This window comes from Triticum dicoccoides, chromosome 3A, assembly GCF_002162155.2.
Source record: "Triticum dicoccoides isolate Atlit2015 ecotype Zavitan chromosome 3A, WEW_v2.0, whole genome shotgun sequence".
Taxonomy (NCBI): Eukaryota; Viridiplantae; Streptophyta; class Magnoliopsida; order Poales; family Poaceae; genus Triticum; species Triticum dicoccoides.
This window is the reverse complement of record NC_041384.1, coordinates 173796264-173813116: the sequence shown is the minus strand read 5'-3', so window position 1 is coordinate 173813116 and position 16853 is coordinate 173796264. Positions and strand designations below refer to the sequence as shown.

Below are 16853 nucleotides of genomic sequence, written 5' to 3'. Positions count from 1 at the left end.
ACCCCTAAAATGTGTGAAGACATTGAAGACAATGGTGGTCTGTGAAGATATTCATAGTGAAGATTATGACATGAGAAGACATCGCATGAAGACTATGGAGTGCGAAGACATAGTTGTTTCGTAGTTTCCTTTTCTTCTTTGTTGAGTCATAGGAACCACCGTACTGTTAAGTGGGGTCCAAGTGAACAAAGTCAGAGTGACTGATGTGATGCTCAACCAAATCATGTCTTCGAGCAAAGACAATGAGAGCAAATCTTATCCAGAGCTGGATGAGTCAGCTTTACTTGTAGCCCAAGTCAAGATGCCGCGTGTGTTTAAAATCTAACTGTTGGACACGTGTCAGTTCCTTAGTGACCTAGGGTCATTTTGGACAAATCAGGCCGGGTTGCCTCCTGGCTATAAATAGCCCACCCCCTATACCATAAATCGGTGGCTGCTCAGAGTTAGTGCACGGCTTTTGTCGTTTGAGAGCAACCCACCTCCGAAGCTTTTGAGAGAGAGAGATCCTTGCGAGGACAAATCCCTGTACACCCAAAGCCAAAGACTGTTAGGCATCACTAAAGTCTTTCTGTCCACGTGATCTGAAGACTTGTTACACTTGAGGACTGTGAATCCTCCAGCCGGTTAGGCGTCACGTTCTGAGCATCCAAGAGTCATTGTGGATTGCCGATGAACGAAGTCTGTGAAGGTTTGGAAGTCTACCTTGAAGACTTACCAGAGTGATTGGGTGAGGACTGTGTGTCCTTAACTCAAGGGGAATAAGGTGAAGACGCGGTCTTCTGAGTTAAATCTCAGCCTCCCTAACCAGACGTACAGTTGTCACAGCAACTAGAACTGGTCTACCAAATCCTTGTCTTCACCAAGCTGTTCGTTCTATTCTTCACTTCCCTTTACTTTACAGTTTGTCTTCTGAAGTCATTGCTTGCATGTATGATCTGATTGACTTCACTGGGTGAAGATTGTTTACTGTTTGGCTTCATACTGTCTTCCATCCTGATCCTTACTACCTAGCTGCTGATAATCTTCGTGCTTTCACTTCATTACTCACCTGACTATGGCATGTCTAGTGTAGTCTACCTTCCGTTGCATATCAATAGGTTCATTTCTATCGTTTGCCTTCAAAGTCCCCGTGTTTTGAAGACTTTCATAAAAATTGCCTATTCACCCCCCTCTAGTCGATAACTAGCACTTTCAGATAGCAATCTACTCTGCAACGTAGATGATAATCTTTTGAGTTTATAGCAAAATCCTCAGAACTCTAGGGACCTAATTTCTCTGCATGCACTAGCAACATATTAGTTCCTTATTATTTATGTCAACAATCTCCAAAACACAAGGAGATAAATTATTGCACCAACAGTTAGTCTGACCGCCATGTCATAGGAATATGCAAATTGTCTGCACATGCGCTTGCCGGTCAACTTGTAACACCCCGGATATGATTTTCCCAATATGTAATCCAACTCTTGCCGTTTCCGGCGTTAAGTTATTTTATTTTCTCGGATTTGGGTTTTTGTCTCCGTGTGTCATTGTCATTGTCATGCATCTCATATCATGTCATCATGTGCATTGCATTTGCATACGTGTTCGTCTCATGCATTCGAGCATTTTCCCCGTTGTCTGTTTTGCATTCCGGCGCTCCGTTCTCCTCCGGTGGTCATTTCTACCTTTCTTTCGTGTGTGGGGTTTAAACATTTCCAGATTGGACCGAGACTTGCCAAGCGGCCTTGGTTTACTACTGGTAGACCGCTTGTCAAGTTTCGTACCATTTGGACTTCGTTTGATGCTCCAACGGTTAACCGAGGGACCGAAAAGGCCTCGTGTGTGTTTCAGCCCAACACCCCTCCAAGTTGTCCCAAAACCCAACAAAACCCTCTCCATCATCTAGAGCGTTCGATCATGATCGTGTGGTCGAAAACCTCACCTCATTTAGACTCTCCTAGCTTCCTCTATGCCTATATAAAGACCCCTCCTCGAAAATCCCGGATCCCCTCTTCCAAACCCTAGCCCCGCTCCATCCGCACGGCCGGACAACGTCCGGACCGCACCGGACATCCCGTCGCCGCCTACCAGCGACCGCCATGTGGCGGGTGCGTGCCCACATCGCCGCCACACCGCCGTGGCCCGCCCGGCCCGCGGGAGGCCCTCCCGGGCCCAGCCACCAGCGCCGCCCTGCGCCTTGTCTTCTACCTCCGCCGCCGTCCGACGATGCTTCGCCGCCTCACCGTCCCATCGCCGGCGGCCGCCACGCACCATCGCCGGCCGCTGCCACCGAACCTCGCCACCGCCACGGGAGCTCGCCGGAGCCGCCTCCCCGCGCCTCCTTGCCTCCCCTCCGACCGGATCCGGGCAGGGACCGGCCCAATCCGGCCATCCCTCGACGACCCCGGCCACCACCTGCCTCGCCGGAGTGCGTGTGCCGCCGCCTCGGTTCGCGTGCACACCGATCCCTAGATCTGGATCCTATTCACTCGGTTGACTTCTCCCTCTCTCTCCTATTTTTTTGCATTATTCACAGCATCGTAACTCCGCATCCGTAGCTCCATTTTGGGCATATAGCATATCAAAATGTTCGTCTCAGAGAGCACATCATTTCATCCCATTGCATCATTTTCATTTGAGTTCATCTTGATGCCCGAAATGCTGTTAGAAGAATGCTATTTGAGATAATTGTCAGATCTGCTGCTCCAATTAGATATTTATCATTTTTGCCATGATTATTGTGTGCATGATATGCCCCTGAGCTCTACATGTGTTTTGTTATATGCTTTGCCATCTTTCCAAAGATGCAACCCATGTATTTTTGTGATGTGTGTGGTGACTAGCACAAGCTTGCAAAGTGAAGCATTCGTTAATGCTGATTTCAGGGACTTAGCATTTCCACTAAGTCCTTGACCTATTTATCTCAATATGCCATATGTTCATGTTATTTCCTAGTGATCCATGCCTCTTTTGAGGATGATCAGTAAGGATGTTTTGTTAATCTTGTAGTGCTCTATCCATCCATGTCTTTGTTTGCAATTATGGAGCACCCTAGCTTGAGTCAATCGATCTCTACTTTTGTCATTTCGTGAATCTGGGCAGATTGTCTACTTGTTAGCGATTTTGCCGAGGTTGTTGTAGTTGATCCGTGCATGCTATGTTATTGTTCTTGCCATGCCTAGCTTGTATTTTGTGTATTCTTGATGGGTGTATGCTTAGATTGTCATGACTTGCTCTGTAGTGAGTGCATCGAGCTCGTAAACATGCCTACTTGATATCTGATTTTGCATGCTCCAATTTTCACTAAGTCTGAGAACTGATTATGTTTTTGCCATGTTCACATGCTTGCAAATATATTTTCTGATCCCTTTTGGCTCAAGGTCACTGAGGGACTTTTGTTAAGATCTTTGAGTAGCTCCATGCCATGCTTTACTTTGCCATGTTCAGGTCCTGTAGCATATAGTTTTCATGCTCCATAATGGGCTACCTGATCTGAAATTCCAGACAAGTGTTAATTTCACTAAGTCTGAAATCTGTTTACCAAATGCATTTTTGCCATGCTTGTTTGAACATGTTAATGGATGAATTGGTCGTAGCTCAGTGCTAGTCTTTTGTTAAGCATCATGAATGGATCCCTTTCATGTATTTTGATGCCATGTTTGGGTGCTGTAGCATGTTCATCTTGTTGCATTTAGTTGGCTACTTGCTGTAAATCGCAGACCGGTGCCATATTTGAATTGATTGCCATTTCCAAACCGTAACTCCGATTCTGGTGTCCTTTATATCATTTCAAGCGATTTCATCTCACCTTTTCAGTGGCACACTTGGATTTCCAAGTTGAGGCCAGGTTCATGCATTCCTTGTCAAATCTTGCATATGCATCACATATTGCATCCCGAATAGCATACCATCTTTGCATCATATTGTTTGAGCCTTGCACGTGGTTGATTGTGTCCTTATTGCTTGTTTGTCTTGTTTGGGTAGAGCCGGGAGACGAGTTCGCTAATGAGGAGTCCATTGAGTTTGCTTTCGAGGATCCAGTCAACTCTGACAACTTTGCAGGCAAGATGATCATACCCTCGAAATCACTACTATCTTTGCTTTGCTAGATGCTCGCTCTTTTGCTATGCCTATGCTACGATGCCTACCACTTGCTTATCATGCCTCCCAAATTGCCATGTTCTACCTCTAACCCACCATGTCCTAGCAAACCGTTGATTGGCTATGTTACCGCTTTGTTCAACCCCTCTTATAGCGTTGCTAGTTGCAGGTGAAGATTGGAGACCGTTCCTTGTTGGAACATTATTTACTTGTTGGGATATTATTATATTATCTTGTTATCTTAATGCATCTATATACTTGGTAAAGGGTGGAAGGCTCGGCCTCTCGCCTGGTGTTTTGTTCCACTCTTGCCGCCCTAGTTTCCGTCATATCAGTGTTATGTTCCCGGATTTTTGTGTTCCTTACGTGGTTGGGTGATAATGGGAACCCCTTGATAGTTCGCCTTGATTAAAGCTTTTCCAGCAATGCCCAACCTTGGTTTTACCATTTGCCACCTAGCCTCTTTTTCCCTTGGGTTTCCGGAGCCCGAGGGTCATCTTATTTAAACCCTCCCGGGCCAGTGCTCCTCTGAGTGTTGGTCCAACCGAGCGATGTCCGGGGCTACCAGGGGCAACTCTGGGCTGGCCTACCCGATGTCTAGCTCATCTAAGTGTGCCCTGAGAACGAGATATGTGCAGCTCCTATCGGGATTTGTCGGCACATTCGGGCGGTGTTGCTGGACTTGTTTTAACTTGTCGAAGTGTCTTGTAGAACCGGGATACCGAGTCTGATCGGAATGTCTCGGGAGGAGGTCTATTCCTTCGTTGACCGTGAGAGCTTGTCATGGGCTAAGTTGGGACTCCCCTGCAGGGATTTGAACTTTCGAAGGTCGTGCCCGCGGTTATGGGCAGATGGGAATTTGTTAATGTCCGGTTGTAGATAACTTGAACCTTAACTTAATTAAAATGAATCCACGGTGTGAGTTACCGTGATGGTCTCTTCTCGGCGGAGCTCGGGAAGCGAACACGGTGTTGGAGTAATGCTTGCCGCAGGATGCCCTCTAGATACTCGATCGCGCTTTGCCTCCTCTTCTCGCTCTCTTTTGCGAATAGGATAGCCACCATATTATGCTAGTCGCTTGCTGCAGCTCCACATAATTACCTTGCCTTACCTATAAGCTTGAATAGTCTTGATCGCGAGGGTGCGAGATTGCTGAGTCCCTGTGGCTCACAGATAACTTCCAAACCAGATGCAGGGCCTGATGATTCCGTTTCAGATGACGCGCTTGAGCTCAAGTGGGAGTTCGACGAGGACTCACGCCGTTACTACGTGTCTTTCCCTGATGATCAGTAGTGGTGCCCAGTTGGGGTGATCGGGACCGTGTCGCATGTTGGGTTGTTCTTTTATTTTGGCGCCGTAGTCGGGCCATGAGTGTTTGATTGATGTAATGCTATGTACTTTGATTGACGTGGCGAGTGTAAGCCAACTTTGTATCTCCCCTTTTATTATCTATATTACATGGGATGTTGTGAAGATTGCCTAACTTGCGACATTGCTTTCAATACGGTTATGTCTCTAAGTCGTGCCTCGACACGTCGGAGCTATAGCCGCATCGAGGGCGTTACACAACTATCCGCATTCATGGCATGGAGAACGGTGCTTCGTCCAAGGAACCTGCACTCGAAGATTTATGCCGAATGAAAATGGCCAAATCTTATCCTCCTACTCCTCATTTTTCCTCCCGCCAGAAGATCACCTACTATAAAATGCTCACTCGGAGCGGCGGGCGAAGATCGCAATGGATATGTGAGTCACCGAGGCACGGCTTGAGGCCCGCATTGCGGAGACATTCAATTGGATAAATAGGAAGGACAAACTACAACCGACGAAGAAGGTGGCCAGCCGTCGCGTGAGGTGCCAATAGTTCTTCCCATCGTTGCGTACCTATATATAAACATCCACTTGAAATTAAGTAAACATCATGTTGTAAATTGTCATGTCATGAACTAGGACCATACTTTTCATATAATTCATGAAAAAATGTCTTTTCACTTGTTCACCTAACTTCCCCGCTGCAATTGGTTTTTGCATCATGAATACAACAGAGTCCACTAGTTTACAAGCCAGAAGCCATACATAAACTAGACTGTCAGGCAAACATATGTAGCTAACAAAGAAAATATAGGCATTACTTCCAGTTGACCTATGTTTTGGTAAGATTAATAGAAAAAATTGTAACCTTTTTTAACACAATACAATCACAGATAACTCACATATATGCACATACACTCATCCGTATAAACATATGCACACACACTCTATCTTTATGAGCACCTCCAGGATCCGGCACAACATCTTATGATTGTCGAAGTCATCATAGGCATCTCGTAATTGAGGGGAACGTCTTCTTTCATAAAACTTGAATTCTGGTGGGTCAGTTCTACCACAAAAAACCTAACTATCTGACAAATGTAAAAATTATCGCATAGCCTGGAACATATAAAAAAAGGAGATCGGAGGTACGACCAACTAGCAATGGTGGTGTGTATGACACCTAAGTACCAACGTCAGTTTTTTTTGCGAGAAACCTTTCAATCTACTCCCTCTCTCCCAAAATAAGTGATGGAGAACGGAGGAAGTATTCATCTCCAATTATAACAGGAAACTTTGTACTATTGAGGCACTTATTTTAGATAGGAAGAAGTATTCATCTTCAATGATAATAGTACAACGAACGTCCGAAATAATAAACTTTACAGTAATTTTAATATAAAATTAGTATAAAGTTGAGACACTTATTTTAGTATACAGGAAGTATTCATCTTCAAATCGTAACAGTACAGCGACCATCAGAAATAATAAAAATTACACCTCGATCTTTAGTACACAGAAGTACAACACCAGCCCGGCCTGGTCGGCCCGACCCGGCCCGGTCCGACCTTATCCACGGGCCAGGCTCGGGCCTTGGTTTTGAGCCCGATGGCAGGGCCGGGCCCGGGCCCGTTATTTTTGTCGTTTAAGGAAGAGGCCCGGCCCGTGGCTGAGGCCCGACAGGCTTTTAGCATGATGGGCCGGGCTCGGGCACGATTTTTAGACCGGACAACTGGGCTCGGGCCTAGGATTTTTGCATCGGGCTTTGGTTAGCCCGGCCTGGCCCGAAGGATGGCCAGGTATAGTTGTCATCGATGAAGAAAAGAAAAGTACATATTCGATAGATAAGAAAAAAATTGAATAAGGACAAAAGAAAATACATATATGAACAATTAGGCAAAAAAGGTATAAATACGAACGATAAGAAAAAATCGAATGAGAAAAAAAGTACAGACACGAACGATAAGAAAAAATAAAAGAGAAAAAATATAGATACAAATGATAAGAAAAAAATGAATGAGAAAAAAAAATACAGATACAAACGATAAGAAAAGAAATCGCATAGCCTGGGACACCAGAAACCTAACTATCTGACAAATGTAAAAATTACCGCATAGCCTGGAACACATAAAAAAAGAGATTGAAGGTACGACCAACTAGCAATGATGGCGTGTATGACACCTAAGTACCAACGTCAGTTTTTTTTTTTTTTACGAGAAACCTTTCAATCTACTCTCTCTATTCTAAAATAAGTGACGACGGAGGAAGTATTCATCTACAATTATAACAGGAAACTTTGTACTATGAAGGCACTTATTTTAGGTAGGAAGAAATATTCATCTCTAATTATAATAGTACAACGAACATTAAAAATAATAAACTTTACAGTAACTTTAATATAAAATTAATATAAAGTCGAAACACTTATTTTAATACATAGAAAGTATTCATTTTCAATCATAACAATACAAAAAACATTAGAAATAATAAAAATTACACCTCGATCTTTAGTACACAGAAGTACAACACCTGGACATCAGTTGTTGTCACCAATGGAGAAAAGAAAAGTACAAATTCGACAGATAAGAAAAAAAATTGAATAAGGACAAAAAAAGTACATATACGAACAATAAGGCAAAAAAAGGTACAAATACGAACGATAAGAAAAAAATCGAATGAGAAAAAAAAAGTACAGATACAAACGATAAGGGAAAAAATGAAAGAGAAAAAAAAAAGTACAGATACGAACGAGTAAAAGGTGCTCCCGGCGGGGCTCGAACCCGCGACCTTCGGCTCATAAGACCAACGCTCTAACCAACTGAGCTACGGGGGCTGTTATGCTGAAGTTACTGATTAACCTTAGTTATTTATAATTTACACCTGTATATATACACCTCCAATAATACTCATTTTGAAGGATCACGATTTTCATAGCTCCTTTTATACTATCTGTTTCCTTCACGCGCTTAATTTACACTATAACTCATTTGAATACTTTTGTTGACTCAAATCTCTTGAAAACTAATCTTTGTTTAACTTTGCCATAGTTGGACAATCTTCCACGCAAGTTCATGCAGTATTCAATAGTATACCATTTGATTTAAGATGACATGACTTGCAATACCATGCTTGTTCTATTTGTGCAATTTCGCCAACCTAAGAGGTCATATGCATGTTTTCAACATCTTGTTACTTTTCTTTTAGTGGGAGTACATCTTATTACTTTTCAAATACATTCACTCCTTTTAATTTTATAATTTTTCTTATGAACTGGAAACCGCGTAATCCATTTAGCCATCTCTTTGTACAGTATGTCATTCAACTTGAGGTCATCAAAATTTTGGAATCGAATTCTAGGACACCCAACGAAGCAATGTATTCGGTCCTTAGAGTTAGCATTCCCATTGAACTAGCCATCCTTTGCATAGAGATTTAGCGTTAATTCCATTTTTACCTTGAAGTTTCAAGTTTCTCGACAAAACTTACTCCATTTAATTAACTACTCCCTTCGTCCGGAAATACTTGTCATCAAAATGGATAAAAGGAGATGTATCTAGACGTATTTTAGTTCTAGATGCATCCCTTTTTATGCATTTTGATGACAAGTATTTTCGGACGGAGAGAGTATTTGCTAGTTTTATCTTCATAAAAATAATTAGCTTTCTCACAAGGAATAAAAACCGGCAAATAATTGGCATAAAATGAATGAATTTATCTTAAATGAGGTAAATCCTGTGAAAAGCGTGAAACTTAAGGGTAAAATTGTCGGTAAAAAAAAGGGAGAGATCGTGATGTCTAACCGACGTCATGAAATCCCTGGCCTCCTGAATCAAGTTCCTTGGGCGGCCCGTTCCAGCCTCAACCGGTTCGTGCACGCCAAGTCGTCAATCAAGGCCCACGTGACAGTGTGCCAGGATAAACCCTAGTCCTCCTTCCATCCGCAGCCTCCTCCTCCCCCGTCTCCGTCGCCGTCGCATTCTGCTGGCTCCCGGTTTGCTCCCCGCCCTGCGGCTGCTGCGGCTCCCTGCCTCGCGCGCCGTCGTCAGGTACCCGTCCTGTTCCGCCCCCCCGTCCATCCGCGCGATTGATTGCTAGGACAGTAGAAAAGTGCCGCCGCGGAGTCGACGGGTTAGTGATGCGATGACGAATTTCGTACTGGTTGAGTGCACGGGGAAACTGTGAGCTTTAGCTGTCCTGTGATTTAGCTTCGGGGCAGGCAGATCGATGTTGATTCTTATGTTTTGTACTATAATCTGGCGGCGTTCTTCTAGTTTGTGGGTTCGTAGTTGGCCCAAGTGATGCGTAGCTTCTGTTCCTGGCTCTGCAAGTCCTGCAATCCAGCTTCATAATCCGGCCTGCAAAATTTAACAGAAATAAGGTCATGAATATCAATCTTTCTAGCACAGGGCGAATTTCGAGGGACTTTTGGTTTCTAACTGGTCAGCACAGTCAGCACTTTGCTGAATTTTAAGCTTACGTTCCTTTCGATTATGTTTCGATCCTTACATATTGTCTCCAGACATATTATCTGCAGAAAGTGAATTCAGTTAGCCAGCGTTGTCCAGGGTGACAAAGGACAGAAATGTACCAAATGCACAAAAGCAAATTAATTATACTAACCCACAAACTGTCTGTGCCGTGACTGTATTATGTTAACTTTCATCCACGTGAATCAATTTTAGCTCAAGATACTTAATAGGAAAGGTCAAAGAACCATGTCCACTGTGATTTCAAATGTTAATTGCCTTGCAGTTCTCTCCAGCCATCTCCATTAGCATATATCTTCTTTCTCTTGTGCTGTCTGTTGCATCAAATATACCAACCTACACAGTACACACAATATCAGTGTCAGAAGAAACATTACATTGTTAGAAGACTATGCAACATAACACCAGCTTACCTGATCCTCCATAATTAGCTTGTTAGAAGGCCAATTTTGTTTGATATCTTGATGATGTTTGCTTATGGCTTATTATGATTCTGTTACATAATTAGCTTCATCACATGGCTTTCCTATCCATGAGTTTGTCAGCTATGTTTGAAAAGAGATATTCAAGGAGATTGCACTACTACAATTCGTCCAAAAACAATGTTTCGTCGATGTATCTAAGATATTTATTAATTTATTCCTGAGTTAGATTAAATTCAGATGCTTGCCCTTTTGACACCTTTTCTTTTTGTTGATCATTCAGGAAAATGTCGTCAAATACTGAAGGACCCAAGAGTCATGCACGTAGAGACCTTTTGCTCAAGATCCAATCAGATGCTCAAACTTGCTGGGAGGAGAGCAAGGTTTTTCAGGCTGAACCTGGCAATGGACCTCCTGGCCCTGGTGAAAAATTCTTTGGCAATTTTCCGTACCCTTACATGAATGGATTGCTACATCTGGGTCACGCCTTCTCACTGTCCAAGCTTGAGTTCGGTGCTGCATACCACAGACTCCGTGGCTCGAATGTCCTTTTGCCGTTTGCTTTTCATTGTACTGGGATGCCCATCAAGGCCTCAGCTGATAAACTTGCTAGGGAGATTCAACAGTATGGAAATCCTCCAGTGTTCCCTGCAGCAGAGGATGATTCAAGTGCTGAAGTGGCAGATGATAGCCAGGCTGACCAGGCTGCTCTTGCCCCAGGGCAATTTAAGAGTAAGAAATCTAAGGCTGCTGCAAAGACCGGCATGCAGAAGTTCCAGTGGGAGATCATGAAGGGCTTTGAACTGACAGATGAAAAAATCGCCAAATTTCAGGATCCGTCTCACTGGTTGACCCACTTCCCTCCGCTGGCAAAGGAGGATCTTATGGAGTTTGGCCTGGGTTGTGATTGGAGGCGCTCATTCATAACCACTGATATGAATCCTTTCTATGATGCTTTTGTTCGCTGGCAGATGAGGAAGCTGAAGAAAATGGGCAAAGTTGTCAAGGATATGAGGTACACGATCTACTCACCACTGGATGGCCAACCTTGTGCTGATCATGATAGGGCATCAGGTGAAGGTGTGCAGCCACAAGAATATGTGTTGATTAAAATGATGGTGATCCCACCTTTTCCCCCCAAGTTGAAGGTCTTGGAAGGAAAGAATGTTTATCTGGCAGCTGCTACATTAAGACCTGAGACAATGTATGGGCAAACAAACTGTTGGGTATTGCCTGATGGGAATTATGGGGCTTTTGAGATCAATGAAACTGATGTCTTCATTGTGACAGCAAGGTCAGCCCTTAATCTTGCATATCAGCATCTATCCAGGGTCCCAGAAAAGCCCACCTGCTTAGCTGAGCTTACTGGCAATGATTTGATTGGGTTGCCATTAAAGTCTCCTCTTTCATTCAATGAAATCATATATGCACTTCCCATGCTCACTATCTTGACAGATAAAGGTACTGGCATCGTGACTAGTGTGCCAAGTGATTCCCCAGATGATTACATGGCACTGCAAGATTTAATCACAAAGCCTGCTTTGAGACAGAAGTATGGGGTCCAAGATGAGTGGGTTCTTCCATTTAATATCATACCAATAATCAACATACCTGAGTTTGGGGATAAATCAGCTGAGAAGGTGTGCCTTGATCTTAAGATTAAGAGCCAGAATGACAAGGAGAAGCTTGCTGAAGCAAAAAGGATGACATACCTTAAAGGATTTACTGATGGAGTGATGATTGCAGGGGAGTTTGATGGTAGAAAGGTTCAAGAAGCGAAGCCACTGATAAAGAACAAGCTTCTTGGAGAAGGCTCTGCTGTGTTGTATAGTGAGCCTGAGAAGAAAGTCATGTCAAGATCCGGCGATGAGTGTGTCGTTGCTCTTACAGATCAGTGGTACATAACTTACGGTGAAACTGAATGGAAGCAGAAGGCAGTCAAATGTTTGGAAAATATGAATACATTCTCAGCTGAAACCCGTAACGGATTCGAACACACGTTGGGCTGGCTGAACCAGTGGGCATGTTCTCGCTCTTTTGGCCTAGGTACTCGCATTCCATGGGACGAGCAGTTCCTGGTAGAATCTCTTTCAGATTCAACCCTGTACATGGCTTATTACACCGTTGCACATCATTTACAAAATGGTAACATGTATGGAGAAGAAATATCTTCTATCAAGCCTGAAGAAATGACAGATGAAGTATGGGAATATGTGTTCTGTGATGGTCCAGCACCCAGTAGCAGCATCTCTCCTGCCCTCTTGAGCAAAATGAAGCAAGAGTTCAAGTATTGGTACCCCTTTGATATTCGGGTATCTGGGAAGGACCTTATCCAGAACCACCTGACATTCAGCATCTACAATCATACAGCACTTCTTCCAGAGCATCATTGGCCTCGTGGTTTTCGTTGCAATGGGCATCTTATGCTTAACTCTGAGAAGATGTCCAAGTCCACAGGGAACTTCCTGACTCTTAAGGAGGCTATTCTAAGATATTCCTCGGATGCCACTAGGTTTGCCCTTGCTGATGCTGGCGATGGTATGGACGATGCAAACTTTGTTACTGAAACTGCAAATGCTGCTATTTTGAGGCTTACAAAGGAAATCGCATGGATGGAAGAAGTTATAGCTGCTGAATCTTCTTTGAGAGGCGGTCCTCCCTCTACTTATGCTGACCATGTGTTTGCTAATGAGATCAACATTGCTGTAAAAGAAACTGAGAAGAGCTACAATGCCTTCATGTTCAGAGATGCCCTGAAGTCTGGTTTCTATGACCTACAACTGGCTAGAGATGAGTACAGACTCTCTTGTGGAGCGGCGGGCATGAACCGTGAGTTGTTGGGGCGGTTTATGGAAATCCAGACCAAGCTTATCACCCCGATCTGTCCCCACTATGCTGAGCATGTGTGGCAAAAGATTCTGAAGAAGGAAGGTTTTGCAATAAAAGCTGGCTGGCCAGTTGCAGGCACCCCGGATCCTACTCTAAGAAGTGCAAACAAATACTTGCAGGACTCCATTGTTTTAATGAGGAAGTTGCTTCAGAAGCAGGAGTCTGGTTCCAAGAAACCCAAGAAGGGAGCTGCACCTACTCCATCAGCAGAAAACAAGCTCACAGTTGGTCTGATATATGTCAATGAGCACTATGATGGATGGAAAGAGCAATGTTTGAGGGTGCTTCAATCAAATTTTGATAGCCAAGCACGCTCCTTTGCCCCTGACGAGGAGATTAGCGAAGCATTGAGGAACTGCTTCATCGACCGCGAAACAAGTTTCAAACAAGTACAGAAGCTCTGCATGCCTTTCATCAGGTTCAAGAAAGATGAAGCAAGGAATGTTGGTCCCCAGGCTCTAAATTTGAAGCTTCCTTTTGGTGAAATAAATGTGCTTGAGGAGAACCTGGAGCTGATCAGAAGGCAGTTGGGTCTTGAGCATGTTGAGGTCCTGTCGGCATTTGATGGAGCTGCTCGTGCCAAAGCTGGAAAGCATGCTTCTCTGCTGGACAAGAATCCGCCTTCCCCTGGTGAGCCGGTTGCAATATTCATGAGCAAGCAGGAGTTTGAAGCGCAGAATTAAGCCCAGATTAATCTTCTCACAGAACTTTGTTGAGGTACTTGATTTTTGTCTACTTCTCACTGCATAGTATTGGTTTTCTACCATCTCTTGCTTTATGTAGGAGACTAGAACTGGCTCCTTTTATTCTTCACATTAGATTCTGTTGTAGTTTTTGTGCCTGGGGAAATATTTTTTAGCAATTTTTTATCATGATGGTGTCAGGTAAAGCATGCTGGTATTGTTCCATTGTGCAGTTGTAGCCTTGCAGAAAGAATTAGTGAAGCAGACTGGCCTATGAAATGTTTGCAGCCTTTTGCCCTGTGATACCATTTCCTTGTTTCTGTTAATCTTTTGCTGAGTTGTAAATCTGTGCTAGTTGCTAATGTCATTGTAGTCTATTATGGAGGGCCATGCATGTCTTATCTTATTTGAGGTTGCCTGTGCTTGCCTGCTTGACAGTTTAGTCAATAATGTTGGAAAATATTATGTTAAACCCGAGGTTGTAAACCTTTTACTTGAGATGATGACCATCTAGATGACAAATATTACCCCCGTTTCCTTTTTTTTATGAGATGATTCTGATTTTGACATCCTAGTGATCTCGGTTCCTCTCTTGGTTGTTCTCCTACAGGTGTTTTGCAAGGTGTAGTATCGACTGGTTGTTCCTCCTGTTGATTCAAGCATGAGGCACCTATATCAGGAACATGGAAAGGAACGTTTTCTCCAGCTTGACTGCAGATGATTGAGAAGGAACTTGGTTTCCAAGCTTTTGCCAATTTTGTCTCTTTTTAGATGTGGATGTAGAGATGGAGTATTCTTGCTTTTATATACAGCAATGTCTAGTTTGCTTACTTACCAAAGTTGTGACATATTCCTGGCACTTGATCACATACTCCCATGATATACTGCTGAAATGTTCAGTGACCATAGTAATGCTGTTATGCTGTCAGTTTTTTTAGATGTGTCATTGTCGATGCGGAATCTATTTCTCAGTTATGTCATGTTCCCCCCTCTGTAAGAGTTTTTAGAATACTATTTTAGTCATCTAAGAGCAACTCCAATGGGGCGACCCAAATGGACGGCGATTTCGTCCGCTTTTTGTCCGTTGGGTCGTCCGTCCGCCTTGTTTTAGATATGGGTCGGCAGCGCGTCCAACGCGCCGACCCATATGTGCCGGCTGGCCGCCCTATTTTGCACTGATGAATTTGCATTTAAACATATAGTCAAATAACATAGTTTGAATTGAATAAAATAGCATAGTTTTACAAGCCGAATAAAAATAAAAATGTGATGTAGGGTAGGAACCCTAGGGGCCGATCTTTCACGAAAGGAGTGGATCCTGTGATGAACACGAGGAGGAAAACGAGGGAAAACACAAGAGGAACACTCAAACTAACAAGAACAAGTCTCAAAAGTGTTAGATCCTCGGAAACATGGAACGATACATGGTACACGATCAATTAGGGATGATGCAATGGTAACGGTCTTCTTCGTGAGGAGGTCTTGAGTTCTTCTCTAAAAAGGCGTCTTGAATCTGCTCGGGGGATCTTCTCCGGTGGAGGCTTGAATCTCCGTGGAGAAGGTAACCAAGTGGATGAGCAAAGCTCTCACACAAACATGAGCTAAACCTTTGCTAACGCTAGCTAGAAGGAATAGGTGGAGTATTTATAGTCTTAGTGCAAAAGAGTGGGGCAAAGGGGTACATGGGCTGCGGCCCAACACGAATCAGCACACAGGCGTCGGACGTCCGGGGGTCACCGGTCGTCCGAAGGCTCGCGAGGGTCCGGACGTCCGGTGCCTGTCGGACGTCTGTAATTTCGGCTCGGGTGTGCTTCGGTCGGACGTCTGGTCGGGGTCGGACGTCCGGTCGGGGTCGGACGTCCAGGCGTCGTCGGTCGTTCGAGGGGCTCCTGAAATCCGTAGATTTGGCTCGGGTGCGGGGGCGTCGGTCGTCCGGAGCCTGGAGGTCGTCAGACGTCCGATCCAGGCCGGTCGTCCGGAGCCTGTAGCTTCCTCTTCATCACTTCTTCTTCTCCGTCTTCACGTCCATCTTTCTCTTCTTCTTCTCCTTACTCCTTAGCTTCTCCATGGTACCTGAGCATGCACAAAGTATCCGTATGAGGTAGTAGCCATGTCTCATGTGTATCAAAGTGGAAATGTGAGAGGAGAGATGTCACCTCGGTTTCAAGAGCTCTTGCACGTGCTCGTGTCATGGGTCCAAGAGGTGTCGAAGGAGATGTAGTTGGGTCCACGGGGATGGCCTTGGGATGCTCCGCATCATCTCCCCTCCCTTGGGGAAGATCCGTCCTCGGATCGAATTCTTCATCACCATGGAAGGGAGAGAGATCTTTGACGTTGAAAATGTCGTTCACGTTGTACTTGTCGCGTGGGAGGTCGATCTTGTAAGCATTGTCGTTGTATCGTGCGAGCACCTTGAAAGGTCCATCCGCTCGTGGTCGAAGCTTGGACTTGCGTTCTTGAGGGAAGTGATCCTTGCGAAGGTGTTACCACATGAGATCACCAATGTTGAAGACCATAGGTTGCTTGTTGAAGTTCAGCTTGGTCGCAAGGCGTTGAACTTGTCGCTCGGTGGTGTTTCTTGTATCTTCATGCACCTTCTTGAGATGTGTCGCTCATGCACTCGCATCCAAATTGATGCGCTCTTGGAGTGGTATCGGAAGAACGTCCAATGGTGACAATGGGTTGAATCCATAGACGACCTCGAAGGGGGACTTGCCGGTTGTTGAGTGTCTGGCTCGGTTGTAGGCGAACTCGGCGATTGGTAGGCACTCCTCCCACTCCTTGATGTTCTTCTTGATGAGTACTCGAAGTAGAGCGAAGAGTGTGCGGTTGGTCACCTCCGTTTGGCCGTCAGTTTGAGGGTGGTAAGTCATGGAGAAGAGTAGCTTGATTCCGAGCTTGCCGCATAGGGTCTTCCAAAAGAAGCTTAGGAACTTGACGTCGCGGTCTGAGACGATCGTCTTTGGCACTCCATGTAC

At 44.5% G+C, this 16853-nt stretch overlaps 1 protein-coding gene and 1 non-coding gene across 2 annotated transcripts; one reads left to right on the top strand and one right to left on the bottom strand.

Annotated features, from left to right (window-relative positions):
• Window positions 1-8153: 8153 nt before the first annotated feature.
• Window positions 8154-8227, bottom strand: TRNAI-UAU. Its single transcript has one exon. It is a non-coding gene; the product is annotated as a tRNA-Ile (tRNA).
• A 1043-nt stretch (window positions 8228-9270) lies between these two features.
• LOC119267755 (leucine--tRNA ligase, cytoplasmic-like) lies at window positions 9271-14814 on the top strand. The gene is made up of 3 exons (XM_037549194.1): window positions 9271-9440; window positions 10587-13909; window positions 14486-14814. Exon 2 carries the CDS (start codon window positions 10591-10593, stop codon window positions 13873-13875), a length of 3285 nt encoding a protein of 1094 aa, XP_037405091.1. The 5' UTR covers window positions 9271-9440; window positions 10587-10590; the 3' UTR covers window positions 13876-13909; window positions 14486-14814.
• The last annotated feature ends 2039 nt before the right edge of the window (window positions 14815-16853 follow it).